The 19,454-nt window shown below is 44.2% G+C and overlaps 1 protein-coding gene across 8 annotated transcripts in view; it reads right to left on the bottom strand.

The window, feature by feature from the left end:
- LOC129837697 (myocyte-specific enhancer factor 2D homolog) overlaps positions 1-19,454 on the bottom strand; it is an 81,992-nt gene that overhangs the window by 14,229 nt on the left and 48,309 nt on the right. For all 8 annotated transcript variants that reach the window (XM_055904072.1, XM_055904070.1, XM_055904068.1 and 5 more), the window contains 3 exons: positions 10,872-11,006; positions 6,548-6,755; positions 4,454-4,510 (listed from right to left, as the gene is read on the bottom strand). In XM_055904072.1, coding sequence (XP_055760047.1) covers positions 4,454-4,510; positions 6,548-6,755; positions 10,872-11,006 — 400 coding nt within the window. The remainder of the gene's footprint in view (positions 1-4,453; positions 4,511-6,547; positions 6,756-10,871; positions 11,007-19,454) is intronic.

Here is a 19,454-nt window from a genome sequence, read left to right as displayed (position 1 = left end):
CACGCATTACACTGTAACACTACAAAACGTCATAGCTTTTCTCTACAGGAGCAATGTCACACCTATGTCAACCCTACGGCATCCCTACAACATGTCAACATTCAGACAGTCCCCTTTAGTTCATGTCATGTGACACACCCCTAAGAGAAACAACCTTTTGTTATTACTCAAGACATTCCAACCTCCTAATGTGTTGTTGTCTCATAAGACACAATAAAAACCGACTAAATACCTCTAATATTTGTATCGTTTACAAATCAAACAGCGTACGCTTCGTTTTGGTTTCAGTCATTATGAAGGTCTATCCATCGAACGGCTCAATGGTGAGCAGTGTTAATCTGGGACAGCATCAAGCTACTCAGACAACAGCATTCCTTCTTGCCATGGGACAGACCGTCAGACTGATTTCCCCTTACTTGGTTAAAAGGAGAAGTTGACTCAAAGAAAGACAGGCTCACTGTGTGGATGGGGGAGCGGGGGACTTTCCCAGCACTGTCAGGAACACAACCAGGCAAACACAGACAGTAGACACACAGACAGAGAGAGAGAGAGAGAGAGAGAGAGAGAGAGAGAGAGAGAGCGAGACAGAGAGAAAGATACAAGAGACATACGCACATACTGTGGGCAGACACACAGTCAGACGCACAACTACGCACGCACGCTCACACACTCCCTAGAGCTGGGCAGGGTTCTGCGACAGCAGATAAAAGTTGCTCCATGACGTGTCCCAGATGCTACCAGCATGTGACACCGTTTCATCTCAGTCACACATACTTCAGTTCAGACACACACACACACACACACACACACACACACACACACACACACACACACACACACACACACACACACACACACACACACACACACACACACACACACACACACACACACACACACACACACACACACACACACACACACGGGTGGCAAGGAGAGAAATATGTTTGTTCCAGACTCATTTGTGGCAGCAGTATCAATAACACACTACCTCCATCAAACATACAAATGCGTAACAGTTATCATAAGTTTGCTCACGCCATTCACAACTGAATAGAGAACTCTGGGCAGCCAGTGAAGGTAACTTTGTACTGAGGTGTTTAAGGATTGGAATATGGGAATTTAGGTGAGTGTGAGCCACAGCCGAGGGAAAAGTGGAACAGGGCGATGGTGGCTTTGTGTTGTACCCGACCTAGCAGACACAGACAATCGCTCAGTCCTTCCTCTAAGAAACCGGACACTCACTCATCTACCCCAGCAATAGAGGGAGAAGAAGGAGGAGAAAGAACGTGTGTTAGTCAGATGTTGGCCCCAGGCCCTGGGCTCTTTGAACAACAGGGCTCTAGAGTGTAAGAATTCACATTCATTATGTGTCTATGTGAATGTTCATCCATGCATGTATTTGTGTAAGTATACAGTTGAAGTCAGAAGTTTACATACTCCTTAGCCAAATACATTTAAACTCAGTTGTTCACAATTCCTGACATTTAATCCAAGTAAAAATTCCCTGTCTTAGGTCAGTTAAGATCACAACTTTATTTTAAGAATGTGAAATGTCCGAATAATAGTAGAGAAAATTATTTATTTCAGCTTTTATTTCTTTCATCACATTCCCAGTGGGTCAGAAGTTTACATACGCTCAATTAGTATTTGGTAGCATTGCCTTTAAAATTTTTAAATTGGGTCAAACATTTCGGGTAGCCTTCCACAAGCTTCCCACAATAAGTTGGGTGAATTTTGGCCCATTCCTCCTGACAGAGCTGGTGTAACTGAGTCAGATTTGTAGGCCTCTATGCTTACACACGCTTTTTCAGTTCTGCCCACAAATCTTCTATGGGATTGAGGTCATGGCTTTGTGATGGCCACTCCAATACCTTGACTTTGTTGTCCTTAAGCCATTTTGCCACAACTTTGGAAATATGCTTGGGGTCATTGTCCATTTGGAAGACCCATTTGCAACCAAGCTTTAACTTCCTGACTGATGTCTTGAGATGTTGCTTCAATATATCCACATCATTTTCCTCCCTCATGATGCCATCCTTTTTGTGAAGTGCACCAGTCCCTCCTGCAGCAAATCACCCCCACAACATGATGCTGTTCTTCGGCTTGCAAGCCTCCCCCTTTTTCCTCCAAACATAACGATGGTCATTATGGCCAAACAGTTATATTTTTGTTTCATCAGACCAGAGGACATTTCTCCAAAAAGTACGATCTTTGTCCCCATGTGCAGTTGTAAACCGTAGTCTGGCTTTTTAATGGCGGTTTTGGAGCAGTGGCTTCTTCCTTGCTGAGCGGCCTTTCAGGTTATGTCGATATAGGACTCATTTTACTGTGGATATAGATACTTTTGTAGCTGTTTCCTCCAGCATCTTCACAAGGTCCTTTGCTGTTGTTCTGGGATTGATTTGCACTTTTCGCACCAAAGTACGTTCATCTCTAGGAGACAGAGCATGTCTCCTTCCTGAGCGGGATGACTGCTGCGTGGTCCCATGGTGTTTATACTTTCGTACTGTTGTTTGTACAGATGAACGTGGTACCTTCATGCGTTTGGAAACTGATCCCAAGGATGAACCAGACTTGTGTAGGTCTACAATTTTTTTTCTGAGGTCTTGGCTGATTTCTTTTGATTTTCCCATGATGTCAACCAATGAGGCAGTGAGTTTGAAGGTAGGCCTTGAAATACATCCACAGGTACACCTCCAATTGACTCAAATGATGTCAATTAGCCTATCAGAAGCTTCTAAAGCCATGACGACATTTTCTGGAATTTTCCAAGCTGTTTAAAGGCACAGTCAACTTAGTGTATGTAAACTTCTGACCTACTGGAATTGTGATACAGTGAATTACAAGTGAAATAATCTGTCTGTAAACAATTGTTGGAAAAATGACTTGTGTCATGCACAAAGTAGATGTCCTAACCAACTTGCCAAAACTATAGTTTGTTAACAAGAAATTTGTGGAGTGGTTGAAAAAACAGTTTTAATGAGTCCAACCTAAGTGTATGTAAACTTCTGACTCCAACTGTACTTTCATGTATGTTTCTAAGTGTTTATGTGTTGTATGTATGCATCACCATATCTGTTTTAGTGTATACCTGTGTAAGTGTATGTGCTGTGTGAGTGTGAGTGTGTGTGTTCTCTCTCCCAGGTTCTACTCCTATTACACTCAGTGCCGGGTGTGGGAATCTCAGGAATGCCGGGTGACGTCAATGGTGACATTCCCTGAGCCCAGAGCCTGGTTCTGTGTTCAACAGCTGAGAACGACAGAGCGAGGGGGAGGAGGACGGGATGTGGAGAGAGGAGGGGGAAGAGAGAGAGAGAGAGACAGCGGGCTAGCAGGGTGAGTCACTTGAGCTGCGTCTTGGGACCACTGCTCTGTTTACTGAAAGGCATTGTGACTACTGTGGTCCCTGTTCCATGACTTTGTGACTTGGGTCTGATTCTGAAACTTCAGATATGAGTGTGTAACTCATTGTCGTACGAGTCCTTCATTGATATCAATGTGAAAGCCGAACCTATGCTCACAAAATGTAAATTAAGATTTGTCACAAATAGAAAGTCATAAATAGAAAAACATATTCTTCTCAATACAATAATACAGTCATTCAGTTTTGGGGAAGATATTGTAGCACAATATCTGATAATATTGTCATCCACCACTGACTGTATGCCGAGAGGAATTAGATTAGAAGTGAGGCTCTGGCCGGTGTCAAAGTCACCTCTGAGGAGATGGTTCTGCCAAGACAAGGTACAGTTTGAACCAGGAGGGATTGGAGTGTGTGTGTGTGTGTGTGTGTGTGTGTGTGTGTGTGTGTGTGTGTGTGTGTGTGTGTGTGTGTGTGTGTGTGTGTGTGTGTGGAAGGGGGGGGGGGGACATGGGGGAACAGCTGCGATAGAGGGAGAGAAGTACAGACAGAGGGAGGGAGAAAGCAGTGTCAGGGGAGACCGAAGGGGGGTGAGGAGACGGTGGAGATGCTAGGCCAGAGTGTTCATGTCATTCATGTCTCTACCCCTCTTTCTCCCTTTTTTCCTCAGTCTTTCATTCTCTCTCGTTCTCTTTCCCATCAACCCCCTAGGCCTTTTACAAGTGGCTTTCCTGTGACCCTCAGCTGTCGCTGGCCAACAGGTGTGTGTGTATGTGTGTGTTTGAGTACATAAGTGTCAGTGTTTGTGGCGGTTGCCATCGACCAGCTATCCTGACGTCTTTTTCTCTTACATCAAACAGTGGAGTCTGTCCCAAAGTGTAATCCATACACCTTTTATGCTTTACTATAACCCACAACTCCCACCACGTCAAGGAAAGCCATGAAGGGTCAAAACTAACAAGCTAATAATCTATTGTCACAGCTACAACAGAGAGACGCAGTTCACTGTGTATACGGTATCATCTTATTTGCTAAATAAAAACGACTCAAACACATCTAGGTATTTTAGCAGAAGTAGATGTCACTTACGAACTGGGCTCGGGCATCCTCCGTTGGAGTTGTTCAGTTCACCTCCTAATAGAGCACCTGTGGAGGGAAGAACAGAAGACGACGGCCATGTTGAAAAGGACAAGTTGCACATACGAGTGGATGTGAATGGTAACAATTGCTAAGAAAACATGAAGAACATGAACAATGCTGAATCCATAACATTGATGCTGTTCATCGACTACAGCTCAGACTTCAACACCATAGCGCCCGTCAAGCTCGTCACCAAGTTCAGGAACCTGGGACTGAACACCTCCCTAGATCCTGGACTTCCTGATGGATAAACTTCAGGTGGTAAGAGTAGGCAACAATACCTAAGCCACGCTGATCCTTAACAGGGGGCCCCCCAAGGGTGTGTGCTTAGCCCCATCTTGTACTCCCTGTTCATCCACGACTGTGTGGCCACGCACAACTAACTCCATCATCAAGTTTGCTGATGACACGACGATGGTAGGCCTGATCACTAACGGCGATGAGACAGCCTACAGGGAGGAGGTCAGAGACCTGGCAGTGTGGTGCCAAGACAACAACCTCTCCCTCAACGTCAGCAAGACCAAGGAGCTGACTGTGGACTACAGGAAACCGGAGCGGGTGCACACCCCAATCCATATCGACGGGGCCGCAGTGAAGAGGGTCAAGAGCTTCAAGTTCCTCAGTGTTCACATTACTGAGGACTTAACATGGTCCCCTGACACCAGCACAGATGTGGGTGAAACGATTTGGCAGAGCCGCTCAGATCCTTAGGAACATTTACAGCTGCACCATCGAGAGCATCCTGTCTGGTATGGCAACTGCACCACCCTCGACAGGAAGGCCCTACAGAGGGCGGTGCAGACAGCCAAGTGCATCATTAGGGTTGAGCTCCCAGCCATCCAGGACGTACATGCTAGGCAGTGTCTGAGAAAGGCCTGAAAGATTACCAAAGCTTATATCCCTTGGCCATAAGAATGTTAATTGGCTAACAACTACTGCTCCCCCTCACCCCTCACACCTCCCCTGCTGCTAAAATGATTATTGATTAGATCTATTACTACCACTACGCTGCTGCTCATTGATTATTGAATGTCATTACCATTTATCCAGTTTACATGTATATATTACCATTAGTATATTACCATAAGTATTTATATATTCCTGCTACCAGTCACTTTTCAGCCCTGTTTACATGTACACTGAGTATACCAAACATTATCAACACCTTCCTAATATTGAGTTGCACCTCCCTGTTGCCCTCAGAACAGCTTCAACTCATCGGGGCACGGACTCTACAAGGTGTAGAAAGCGTTCCACAGGGATTCCGGCCCATGTTGACTCCAACGCTTACCACAGTTGTGTCAAGTTGGCTGGATGTCCTTTGGGCGGTGGACCGTTCTTGATACACACGGGAAACTGTTGAGCGTGGAAAACCCAGCAGCGTTGCAGTTCTTGACACAAACCAGTGCGCTTGCCACCTACCGGACCCCGTTCATAGACATTTAAATATTTTGTCTTGCCCTTTAACCCTCTGAATTGCACACATACACACTCCGTGTCTCAAGGCTTAAAAATCCTTCTTTAACCTGTCTCCTCCCCTTCATCTACACTGATTGAAGTGGATTTAACAAGTGACATCAATAAGGGATCACAGCCTTCACCTGGTCAGTCTGTCATAAAAAGGGCAGGTGTTCTTAATGTTTTGTATAATCCGCCAATCACGCCTTCATTTACACTCTTGAGCGTGCGCACACACACACAACTTATGCTGCTGCCATACTGTTTACTATTATTATTATCATCATCTATCCTACTACCAGACACTACTAATCCCTGCCTACATGTACAGTACATCTCAAATACTCCAGTATCCCTGCACATGTTGTATTGGCACTGACCCCGTATATAGCTTCCTCTCTTATTTCTCCTGTTTTTTATTTTGTATTATTAGTTATACTATTTTGATAATGCATTTTTTCAAAATTACTGCACTGTTGTGTATGGGTTGCAAGTTAAGCATGTCACTGTACTTGTGCATGTGACAAATAAAACGTGAACTTGTGATGAAGTCAACCATTAACCACTGTCCACTCTGTTCCTTACCTGCGCTGGCCGGTCGCTGTGGTAAGCCTGGAGACCCAGTGTTCCTCTGGAGAGATGGTTGCTGTGGTGACAGCAGGCGGGGATCTGTGAGGGTGGAGGTGACGAAGGAGGTGGTGACCAGGCCGCCAGAGTTACTGAACTGGAGAGCGTTCTGATTGGACACTGGCACCGTGACGGGCATGGAGAAGGTGGGCTGTGGGACGGCTGACTGGAGGAGAGACAGGAAGAGGAGGGGCTTAGAAATGTAACCGCACGATGGGCACATATATAATGTTAAAGACACTAACACACACTCTCAGAAGCATGTGCACGCACAAGCACACACACATACAAGTGTTGAAACAAGAAGCTGAAAAAGTGTTTGCTTTCAGATCACATGCAAGGTTATGTGTACATCATAAAAGCTACATGGGATTGTTATTGCATTGGTTATTGGTGACATGTCATATTATACATCTCATGACCTCACATAGTTTCTCTTCAATTTTCCCTGCAATTAAAGATACTATGGGGGGGGGGGGGAAGTCTTTGTTTGTCTGTTTTTTTTATTACATTTTTGCACAGAGCTTGGAATTTTGAGTATCTGATCGCCTCTACCTGAGAAGTTGACTGCTAATTTTCTAACTTTTACCTTGAAGTAAACGTTTATCCTTAAAAATTTATATAACTAGTCACTAAAACGTTCTCTAAAGTATCAAGGACTGCTTTCTCAAAGTATAAGAAGTGTAGTTAGCAAATAGCTTTGAACAGGTCCTGAGTCAGCTAAATAATACTAGCCGTGTGACCCAGCCGAACACCAGGTCCTAGTCAGAGACAGGACCCAGGCGAGGGTTGTCCACTCTTCTGCCTGTAACCCATTTCACCCTGTTTTCCTCATCATGGCAGAAAGCAGGCAGGGCCTCTATATATAGAATATGGGCCAAGCGTGGCCTGGTACTGTATGTGCTGAGTGGGACCCAGTTTAAATAGAGAGAAAGAAGATGCTCTACTCTGTCCATCATATCGACCTTCCTTCCCGTTAGCCTACAGCGTATTCCACTAGTTTACATCTGGGATCTATGTGTGATGCTATACAGGGGAAGAAATGAGAGCAGAGGAGACTAAGTTCTTTTGATATTGTGTGTTTTGTATTGTATCTGTCATAATCTGATAAGAGTTCTGTCCTTCTTGTGACAAAATATTTGTCAATGTGGCGAGACTGAGTGTAACCTTTTCCTTTCTTTATAGCATTTTAGTAGACTGAGTATTAGTCTGTGTCTGCATTATCCTGTTCTAGTTACGAACAACAACAGTGCTAGGTAACGTAAAGACAGAAAGGCATCCGGGCTGTCACTAGTGCTGTAGCTCCTCTGACCCATAAGACCCGTGAGGGTGTCATGTCACGTACACAACTTCACTCAATATGCTGCATACGGCAACAATGTTCAGGGGACTATGGTGACAAAACCAATCTGCCTTGGACTCCACAGTAATAGAGATGTCTCAAATCCCAGAGCACCAGAAACTGAGAGAGGAAGAGGCAGAGAAAGAAAGAAAGCGCAAGTGAGGGTAGGGGAGAGAAGAATAAAAAGAGTAAAGAGAAAGACAAAGAAAGACAGAGAGAGAGACAGAGAAAGCCCAAATGGGTAAGCCTACTGGGCATGCTGGTGGGCAGGTCTGGCGTCTGGAGAGGTAGTCTACAATATAAGGCAGAAGGTTACAGCACTGCAGCACTGCACACTGGCCAGGCAGAGAGGAGGGAGGGATGGATGGATGGGTGGAGGGATGGAAGTGGGGTTAGTGTGAGGGGGCAGAGGTGTGGAAACGTGGAGCATACAACACTGGGACAGCACTTCCTACATACACTTATCGTACACTCATTAAAATACTGTTTAATACTACACTGATGTACACTAAACTGTGCTGTGCCATTTGGACAGATATCTCTTGGATAACAAGTTATTCAGTGGTATTGCTAAGTTAGGTCAGATAACTGTCAGTGTGCATAATCTTAATACTAGAGTAGAGTGACTCATTCATTGTGTCAAGTGCGTGGCATTATAACGGCCCTAAAATGAATCATATTGGATAAATAATAGTCTTTCAGCTTTTCCTCGGGCTAAGTGGGTTCATTGAAGGCAGCTCAAGGCCTTCAACAGCATAACAAAAAACAAACCTATTTTTCTCAGCGGCGCGCTACATTGGTGTATTTCCTAGATGCGAGGGTATCAGAATGAATTAAACTCATGCCCTACTTTCCTTCCCTCCCTCTTGTCCTAGAAGCCTTTGAAAGTTTCCCTTTCAACTTTAGGAAACGTCTCATCCTATTTGTTAGCAGTGATGGATTAAAACCACAAAAACAACTTTCGAACAACGTTCGGTTGACCTTTAAAGGTCCTTGATATTTGACTACAATGTTGATCTCACCAGTGAATACTCTGTATAATGCAATTAGATCGAATCGTTTCACAAAAATAATGCTCAGCTTTTATCTTAGTATTGTTGGAATACAGGAGGGAAAACAAGTGCTTTAAAGATTTCTAAAATAACTTCAAATGACAGAAAGAAGGAAAATTTGTCTCTCTTTTTAGTACAAATTTTCTGACAGTCACAGTCAATTTCAAACAAACACAACACATAACATTACAAACAATATTAAGGAACATCTCTTAAATCTGAAAAGCTAAATCAGCTGTGTCACCAATTGGCAAGTTCCAGTCTTGCCTTATAATCCTGTACATCCCTATAGCCTGCCTAGCCTCCCTATGCTCCCTAGCACTTTCTACTCGACTCCGGGGATTGCAGTACGAGTGGGATTAAGCGTGTATATCCCAGCCCCCTAGCTGTCATGTTGGTAGATTATGATGCTGTTGAGGGAGATTGGTGCTGTATGCTTCCGTTTGCTACAGTAGGCCCTGTGAAAGGTGTGCCGGGCAAGGTGGGGGATGGGAGGCCAAAGCCAGTGCAAGCTTGCTTCCAATCGTCTGGGGAGGGAGCTACACTCTCCAGGGGGTGGCAGATTGAATTCTATTCTTCTTCTTTCTACTCAGAAATGCTTTTAGGAGTTATTTCAGCTCACCACAAACACCAAAGTGTTGGAGATACGGCTTAGGTTAAATTCAGGATAAGTGGTATTCACTGAATTCATTCAATAGAGAGACAAACTTTTTTGCTGAACCGCTGCTTTAATGTAACTGAGTGGTTGGGTGTGTGATAATATTATCAGTTTTGGAGAACAAAACCTTTCCATCACCATTGGGTTTTTTGTCTTAGTGACAATATCCTGCATAATACAGATTACGCAATATATTGTAGTACATGTTGTATAATACATTCTAAAAAAACAGGCTTAAGTCAGGGATAGGTGTGTATATCTCCAGTTCAGCTCATCCTGTGAGCAGTAAAGTCCTTCACATTGGCCCGACGGGAACTCGATAGACAAAGTCCCATCCCTCGTGACCAATAGGGAGGCCAGATCAGACAGGAAGCCTGGTTGAAATTGAGTGCTCCTCATTAAACTGACGTTAATGGCATTATTGAGCCCCGGTGGAAAATAATGAATCATAAAAAAATTGGCACCGGAGAGAGGAATAAAAGAGGCAATGAACCGTGGCAGCGTGCCAATTACGAGGCAGCCCTGGAGAGTGTCTGACAAACACCCTGGAAAATGAGGAACGGCCTATCCGAACCTAGATGGTCACACTTTATCTGTAAAACTAACGCCCTTGAAAAGCATTCATTTGTACCATTCTTCTCACACTAACAATGGGGTGACAATGAATAATGAGAAGTATTGCTTTGAATGTGTTATGCCCCGTTTACCATGGCTTCCTCATATGCCACTTTTATGTAGTCTTTATGAAATCTGCCAATAGCTTATGAATGATTCCTGAGACCTGTGACCACTCTCCAATCAGACTGTTGAGCTCCGCGCCCCGACATCCTTGCCCGGGCACACACGATCAGAGGGGGATTGTGGGTACAGAGGTGGGTGAGAGATGGAGAGGAGTGGGGGGTGGTGGGGTGCTCTGTGAGTATTTGGGTTGCTGTCTGCAACCGGATCTGGGTAAAATCCAGTCCGGTCCGGTAACACAGCAGTTCTGGTACAGCTCACGGTACTCACTGACAGCCTATAGCTCTGCATCATTTTATCAAACTCCTCGTCAATTTTTTTGTATTTCTCCTCAGTGTGGGGGGTGAGGGAGAAGGGCTCCTCAGGGTCTGGGCTCTCTGAGTCCCGGTGCTCTTTCTTGTTCAGAGCCTTGGTCCGTTCGTTCCCACAACGGAGAGAGGAGAGGAGAGAGAGGGAGGTTAGAGAACGTGACGAGAGGACAATGGTACTCACGCCATAGCGCTTGAACAGGATATCCAGGTCCTCGTTCTTGCGGTACTTGTCATCGTTTAACGGGCTTTGGTCGATGGAGTCGTCGCCGTCCGGCTCAGGGCTGTTGCAACCGTTAAAGCCTTTCTTTCGCAACGTCTGAAGCGGTTAGAGGAGGAAGAAGAAGAGGAAGGAGGAAAACATTTCATTTTCATGCACAATTATGTCAACAACACCCATTAACCAGACTGTACCACCATTTAAATTCTAATAATGATAAGGAAAAGAACAGCGATGGCATTCGAACAAAACCAGTAACATGACTCTGAGCCTCAGATAATATTTAAAATCGATCCATTCCAGGAAGGTCAATGTCAATGTTCACAACATCTATGACCGTTTCGAAGCTAACCACCTTTAAAGGTCTACTCTACACAAATCAACAAAGATGTCTGGAATTAGGAGTTATCACTGGACAATGACTAACATTTTCAACAACAATTTTCATCCACACACACACAGTTCAAAAGTTTGGGGTCAATTAAAAATGTATTTGTTTGATGAAAGAAAAGCACATTTTTTGTCCATTAAAATAACATGATCACACAGTTTATTTTAAGAATGTGAAATGCCAGAATAATAGTAGAGAATGATTTATTTCAGCTTTTATTTCTTTCACCACATTCCCAGTGGGTCAAAAGTTTACATACACTCAATTAGTATTTGGTAGCATTGCCTTTAAATTGTTAACTTGGGTCAAGGGGGGAAGAGGAAGGCACCTTGGGAGTGTTTAGGCAAGAGGCCTGCGGGCATACATATACCTGTAGTATGTACTCTGTCTATGCACACTAGGTAAGACCTGGGCAGACCACCCCCTGTATTTTGGTTAGCACACCAGGTGGCATTAAGAATAAGTAAGTAGGGGGTAGGTAAGGTAGGAGAGGGGGCTCTTTAACTTTCTTTGCTTTGGTTCCGTCCAGCCCTTTTTCCCCAAATTACCGTGTGAAGGAAGAATAAATTCCCTGTAAAATGTAATATTCTCTGCCTCTGTCATCCTTACCCGCACCTACAGTCACATACCTCTTTCACTCCACGGGGAGTTGAGTGTAGCAGGGTGTTGCGTTCTCTCTTCCAAGAGGCGTACGTAACATAATGGGGGCTCATCCGGGATCATTAAACCCACCGGACCCTGCTGCTCTGAGCTCTCTGCGATTGAGGTGTGCTGGTAGGTTGTGAGTTTGGATGACTTGTTTAGTTACGCGTGTCCAGTAGGCTGCTGTGTACCATGGCTGCCTCAACAGTCTCCCAGTTTATTGAAGCGCCCTCTGTTGATCGTTTGGTGGGGTTGCGTAAAGTGGACTTTTGCGCCATAGCTGATCATTATGGAATCTTCGTCCCTGAGAAAGCCCGAAAGGCTGAGCTTTTGGTGCTGGCCCGTTTGTAAATGGAGCAAAAAGATAGACAGATTAAGTTTGATGTAGAAATTAGGAAAATGAAAATCGACAAGGAGGTGAGGATCCGACAACTGGAGCTAGAAGCTGGCTCCAATGCAATTCCACAACCTGCCCGTCATCAAGCCCACTTCGATGTGAGGTAAAATATTGCTTTAGTCCCTCCATTTCAGGAGTCGGAAGTTGATGACTATTTCTCTGCGTTTGAGCGTGTGGCCATTGCGCTGCATTGGCCACTCGATGTTTGGTCGCTCCTGTTGCAATGTAAATTGTCTGGGAAAGCCCAGGAAGTAGTAGCTGCTCTCTCCCTGGAAGACAGTTTACAGTGCGATATAGTTAAAACAACCGTGTTGCATGCTTATGAGTTGGTGCCTGAAGCTTATAGGCAGGGCTTCAGGAACCACAAAAAAACCTCAGCGTACGTTTGTTGAGATTGATTAAAATAGAGACTCTCTGTCCCTAGCACTGGTGTTCTCCAATACCTTGACTTTGTCCTTAAGCCATTTTGCCACAACTTTGGAAGTATGCTTGGGGTCATTGTCCATTTGGAAAACCCATTTTCGACCAAGCTTTAACTTCCTGAATAATGTCTTGAGATGTTGCTTCAAAATATCCAAATACTTTTCCTCCCTCATACAGCTATCCTTTTTGTGAAGTGCACCAGTCCCTACTGCAGCAAATCACCCCCACAACATGATGCTGCCACCACCGTGCTTCACAGTTGAGATGATGTTCTTCGGCTTACAAGCCTCCCTCCTTTTCCTCCAAACATAACGATGGTCATTATGGCCAAACAGTTCTATTTTTGTTTAATCAGACCAGAGGACATTTCTCCAAAAAGTATGATCTTTGTCCCCATGTGCAGTTGCAAACCGGAGTCTGGATTTTTTAATGGAGATTTTGGAGCTGTGGCTTCTTCCTTGCTGAGCGGCCTTTCAGGTTATGTTGATATAGGACTCGTTTTACTGTGGATATAGATACTTTTGTACCGGTTTCCTCCATTATCTTCACAAGGTCCTTTGCTGTTGTTCTGGGATTGATTTGCACTTTTCATACGTTCATCTCTAGGAGAAAGAACGTGTCTCCTTCCTGAGCGGTATGACAGCTGCGTGGTCCCATGGTGTTTATACTTGCGTACTATTGTTTGTACAGATGAACGTGGTACCTTCATGCATTTGGAAATTGCTCCCAAGGAGGAACCAGACTTGTGGAGGTCTACAATTTTTTTCTGAGGTCTTGGCTGATTTATTTAGATTTCCCCATGATGTCAAGCAAAGAGGCACTGATTTCGATTTTAGGCCTTGAAATACATCCACAGGTACACCTCCAATTGACTCAAATGATGTCAATTAGCCTATCAGAAGCTTCTAAAGCCATGATGACATTTTCTGGAATTTTCCAAGCTGTTTAAAGGCACAGTCAACTTAGTGTATGTAAACTTCTGACCCACTGGAATTGTGATACAGTGAATTATAAGTGAAATAATCTGTCTGTCAACAATTTTGGGAAAAATTACTTGTCATGCACAAAGTAGATGTCCTAACTGACTTGCCAAAACTATAGTTTGTTAACAAGAAATTTGTGGAGTGGTTGAAAAATGAGTTTTAATGACTCCAACCTGAGTGTATGTAAACATCCGACTTCAACTGTGCGTAGGCGTACCAAGGCCCATTTTCAGCAACCATCATTCGTGTTCCAATGGCACGTTGTGTTAGCTAATCCAAGTTTATCATTTTAAAAGGCAAATTGATCATGAGAGAACCCTTTTGCAATTATGTTAGCACAGCTGAAAACTGTTGTTCTGATTTAAGAAGCAATACAACTGGCCTTCTTTAGACTAGTTGAGTATCTGGAGCATCAGCATTTGTGCATTTGATTACAGGCTCAAAATGGCCATAAACAAAGACCTTTCTTCTGAAACTCGTCACTCTATTCTTTTTCTGAGAAATTGCCAAGAAACTGAAGATCTTGTACAACGCTGTGTACTACTCACTTCACAGAACAGCACAAACTGGCTCTAACCAGGATAGAAAGATGAGTGGGAGGCCCCAGGGCACAACTGAGCAAGAGGACCAGTACATTAGTGTCTAGTTTGAGAAACCGACACCTCACAAGTCCCCAACTGGCAGCTTCATTAAATAGTACCTGCAAAACACGAGTCTCAACGTCAACAGTGAAGAGGCTACTCCGGGATGCTGGCCTTCTAGACAGAGTTCCTCTGTCCAGTAACTGTTCTTTTGCCCATCTTAATATTTTATTTTTATTAACCAGTCTGAGTTATGGCTTTCTCTTTGCAACTATGACTAGAAGGCCAGCATCCCGGAGTCGCCTCTTCACTGTTGACTGGTGTTTTGCGGATACTATTTAATGAAGCTGCATCAGATGACCTGGCCTCCAATCCCCCAACCTCAACCCAATTGAGGTGGTTTGGGATGAGTTGGACCGCAGAGTGAAGGAAAAGCAGCTAACAAATGCTCAGCATGTGTGGGAACTCCTTCAAGACTGTTGGGAAAGCATTCCAGGTGACTACCTCTTGAAGCTGGTTGAGAGAATGCCAAGAGTATGCAAAGCTGTCATCAAGGCAAAGGGTGGCTACTTTGAAGAATCTAAAATCTATTTTTGATTTGTTTAACACTTATTTGGTATTTTATTTAATAGTTTTGATGTCTTCACTATTATTCTACAATGTACAAAATAGTAAAAATAGAGAGAAACCCTGGAATGAGTAGGAATCCAAACTTTTGACTGGTACTGTATATAGTTGTATGGCGCAAATTAAGGTTAAGTGCCTTGCTTAAGGGTGCCTTGCTCAACATTTTTTTTTTCTCTGTCGGCTCGGATATTCGAGCACCTCTAAATTGGTGTGAAGCGCCACGCCAACAAAAGCTATTGAGCAAAGGTAAAGAATAGGGGGTGAAACAGAAGCACACCGCGGTGTTAGCCAGCCACAGAGTTGGGCAGTCAGGCCATTTCAGCTCTAATGCACAGTGGAAAGGGTCTTATTTTGACATGATTCTGGAAACAAGCTTAACTGTAAGTAGCTTTGCCAGTGGGATCTGGACCAAACAGCAAACCAGATCCCGACAAAATGGATTCCCACCTAGATTGTGGCAAATTCTTCCACATGACAGATGTACTATTCAGTTCTATTGTATATGGAAAAGGGGGAATGTGTATTTAAGTAAAGCAACATAAATAAATGGGTATCTACAGTATTGTGTGGCAGAGAGATGACTGTATTATCCGCCATACAGTGAGTGCTGCCTGATGGAGATTTGATTAGTAGATAAGTGGATGTGCTCTAGGACACCCACTAGGGACGATCACTGTTCTGTGTAGTGAGGATGACTCAATAACATGGAATTCAATGCCAAGCTGAGAGGCAGAGAGAATAAAAGACGTAAAAAGACTAATACAGTCATTAGCTACCCAACTGTGAAGTTAAATCCAGGTTTACTGAGCTAAACCCTCCAATACAGATCAAATTCACTCTAAATATTAGTATCCATAATGTATAGTGTGATATCCATAATATATATTACACACAGTGTGAAATACATTCCACCCACATAGAGATGACTCTTTCATATGTACCCGGTTTATCTGTTCAGGTGTATCAATTAAAATCAGTGCACTGATCAAATTAGAGACTAGAACTTCCTGACACTGTTTAGCCACCATGCTGTTTATTCTGCACTGTTAATGGAAAACATGATCCGTGTTGTCTGTGCTGACCTAAAAAACTAAAAACTGACAATGACAACATCTGACAAAAGTCTGTGCCGGGACGTGGTAGAGTCATGGACATATGCAGCCGGCTGTCAACAAAAACAAAATCGCTACATACAAAACTGCCCTGACAATAGAGCATGGCAGTCCTATATAATGTTACACACACGCAGAAGTCGGTCAGCTGATCAGCTTGTTTCAGTCAGCTCCATCTGTTCATCGGTCCTTCCGCACCTCTCCCCCACTGGCACAATCTTTCAAGTGCTGCCCTCTATTGTGTTGCCAGGGTAAGATTCCCCTGCAGAGCAGCACACAGTCTGACTGGCTGGGCTGTGAGATTCCCTGCCCCTCCCCCTCTGGCACTCTCATCCTATCTCCTGCTCTCCCTTGCTCTCGCTTTCATTCTCTCGTGGTCGCTCAGTCCTTGTCTTTCTCTTTCCAGCTGTATCTCTCGCTTTCCTTCACCTTTCACCCTCTTCTCTTTCACTCTATCCATTTATATTCATTTCTCTTTCTCCATCTTTTTCTCTCAGGATCTCATAATCGATCCATACAGTCCTCTCACGTCATCCTCCTACATGTTCTCCTGTGCTGCTCTCCTTTATCCTCTTATCCGGCCTTCATTTTTCCTCCATCTCCTGTCTATCCATCTTTCACTTCTGTCTTTTGACCTGCTCTCCCTCTTTTGACCTATTCCTACAGCTTCTCATACTTACTTTTAGCTCTCAAAACGCCATCCATCTCTCCTTTTCTCCAATTCTACCTTCTCTCTTTAGAATGGAAGTATGTGGTGAGTAGTAGGATGCCCCCCCCCCCAGGGCATCCTGTAAGCCTCTGCTTACTACACTACAGGGCTGCCAAATAACACATCACTGAGTGGCCATAGAGGCTCTGTCCGGCTCTATCCTCATTCATTCGACTAGTAGTACATCCCTGAAGAATGTCTCCACTATTACTACAATGGCCAGCGGTGGGTGTTATTACATATACATGTGGTTAATGGACCCCCTCTATCACACCATCTCAGGAGGGGCCAATGGCTTGCTTCCTCACAGAGGTAGCGGACCATGCCCTCATTGGATATGGATGGTCTAGAATCTGCAGGATGACAGTGTACTTATCCCTATGAGGAGGCCCATATTTTTATTTATTTATTTTTATTTTACCGTTATTTTACCAGGTAAGTTGACTGAGAACACGTTCTCATTTGCAGCAACGACCTGGGGAATAGTTACAGGGGAGAGGAGGGGGATGAATGAGCCAATTGGAAGCTGGGGATTATTAGGTGACCATGATGGTTTGAGGGCCAGATTGGGAATTTAGCCAGGACACCGGGGTTAACACCCCTACTCTTACAATAAGTGCCATGGGATCTTTAATGACCTCAGAGAGTCAGGACACCCGCTTAACGTCCCATCCGAAAGACGGCACCCTACACAGGGCAGTGTCCCCAATCACTGCTCTGGGGCATTGGGATATTTTTTAGACCAGAGGAAAGAGTGCCTCCTACTGGCCCTCCAACACCACTTCCAGCAGCATCTGGTCTCCCATCCAGGGACTGACCAGGACCAACCCTGCTTAGCTTCAGAAGCAAGCCAGCAGTGGTATGCAGGGTGGTATGCTGCTGGCTGTATCACAGACCGAGCAATCGTATCCTGTTGTATTTTTCTTTTACTGTTATTTAACTAGGCAAGTCAGTTAAGAACAAATTCTTATTTTCAATGATGGCCTAGGAACAGTGGGTTAACTGCCTTGTTCAGGGGCAGAACGACAGATTTTTACCTTGTCAGCTCGGGGATTCGATCTGGTAACCTAGCGGTTACTAGTCCAACGCTCTAACCATTAGGCTACCTGCTGCCCCATTTAACAGTCTGTCTAAAATGGGAATAATGCTGCATAAGCTCTTTCAAAAAATTTAGATTCATTTTAACTTAGGCATCAAATCACACTATTTATTTAGCTTGCCGTGATGAATAAATAAATGCGGCTTTCATTTGCTCTTAAATAATCAATCATGCCCCATTAATGTTCCTGGCAGTAACAACAACAAACATAATGCAGACTAAGTGCCTGTTTAACAAAAACAAAAAACTGAATCTGATTAGATGCCATTTACCATCACACCCTGATGCATCATAATAAAACATATTACCGTCTCCATGGCGATCCAGTCACCTCCATGACCTTTGGAGGTGACTTGATAAGGAGAAGCCCCCATTGACCCTGTCCTGTCCCGATTAGGATATTGGAATATGACAGGTCGTAGGGCACGTCCCAGGAATTTGGCTGACATGGCAAAACAGGATTATTCTGATGGAGGGAGAATCGTCAGGGCAACAGAGGGAGGCCCGCCTCATGAGGAACCATCAGCGTCATGATAGGACAGTTCCGAATATCTCCATATTGGAAAGTGATGGGCAATTATGTTCTAATTAGAATAAATTACTTATGGGGAATCTTGTCAAGTGCTGTTTTGTGGTGCATGTCATGAGGAGCTCCTCTCACCGTGACCTTGAATCAGGGCAGTGACAAAGTCTTTAAGCCATGCTATGGTAAGATCTTCCTCTTTGAGCTGCTTAAGAAAAAGGGCATCCCCCTCTTCTTCCTCTCTCCTCTCCCTGGCTATTCATCTCCCTCCTCATTCAGTGCTCATTCTCCATCACTTTTCCTTCCCTCGCCCCTGATTGGGATCTGCAGTGAAGCGGATTAACACGTTCTGGCAGGAGAGGCAGGCTGCCCACACACACACACTACACGTGCAGCACAGAGAAGCTGTGTGTGTACATATGCATCACCTCCCAGCTGTGTACTAGAGTGAAGGAATGCCCAACTGTGTGAAGAAAATTGTGTGTATGTACAGTACCAGTCAAATTTTTGGACAACTCATTCCACTGTTTTTCTTTATTTTTTACTATTTTCTACATTGTAGAAAAATTGTGAAGACATCAACTGAAATAACACATATGGAGTAAGGTAGTAACCAAAATGTTAAACAAATTAAAATATATTTTAGATTCTTCAAAGTAGCCAGCCTTTGCCTTGATGACAGCTTTGCACACTCTTGGCATTCTCAACCAGCTTCACCTGGAATGCTTTTCCAACAGTCTTGAAGGAGTTCCCACATTGTCGGCTGCTTTTCCTTCACTCTGCGGTCCAACTCATCCCAAACCATCTCAATTGGGTTTAGGTCGGGTGATTGGAGGCCAGGTCATCTGATGCAGCACTCAATCACTCTCCTTCTTGGTCAAATAGCCCTTACACAGCCTGGAGGTGTGTTGGGTCATTGTCCTGTTAAAAAACAAATGATAGTCCCACTAAGCGCAAACCAGATGGAATGGGGTATCGCTGCAGAATGCTGTAGTAGCCATGCTGGTTAAGTGTGCCATGAATTCTAAATAAATCACAGACAGTGTCACCAGCAAAGCAC

The sequence above is a fragment of the Salvelinus fontinalis genome, chromosome 38 (genome assembly GCF_029448725.1).
Source record: "Salvelinus fontinalis isolate EN_2023a chromosome 38, ASM2944872v1, whole genome shotgun sequence".
In the NCBI taxonomy this organism is placed as follows: Eukaryota; Metazoa; Chordata; class Actinopteri; order Salmoniformes; family Salmonidae; genus Salvelinus; species Salvelinus fontinalis.
This window is presented reverse-complemented; position numbering and strand designations above follow the sequence as displayed.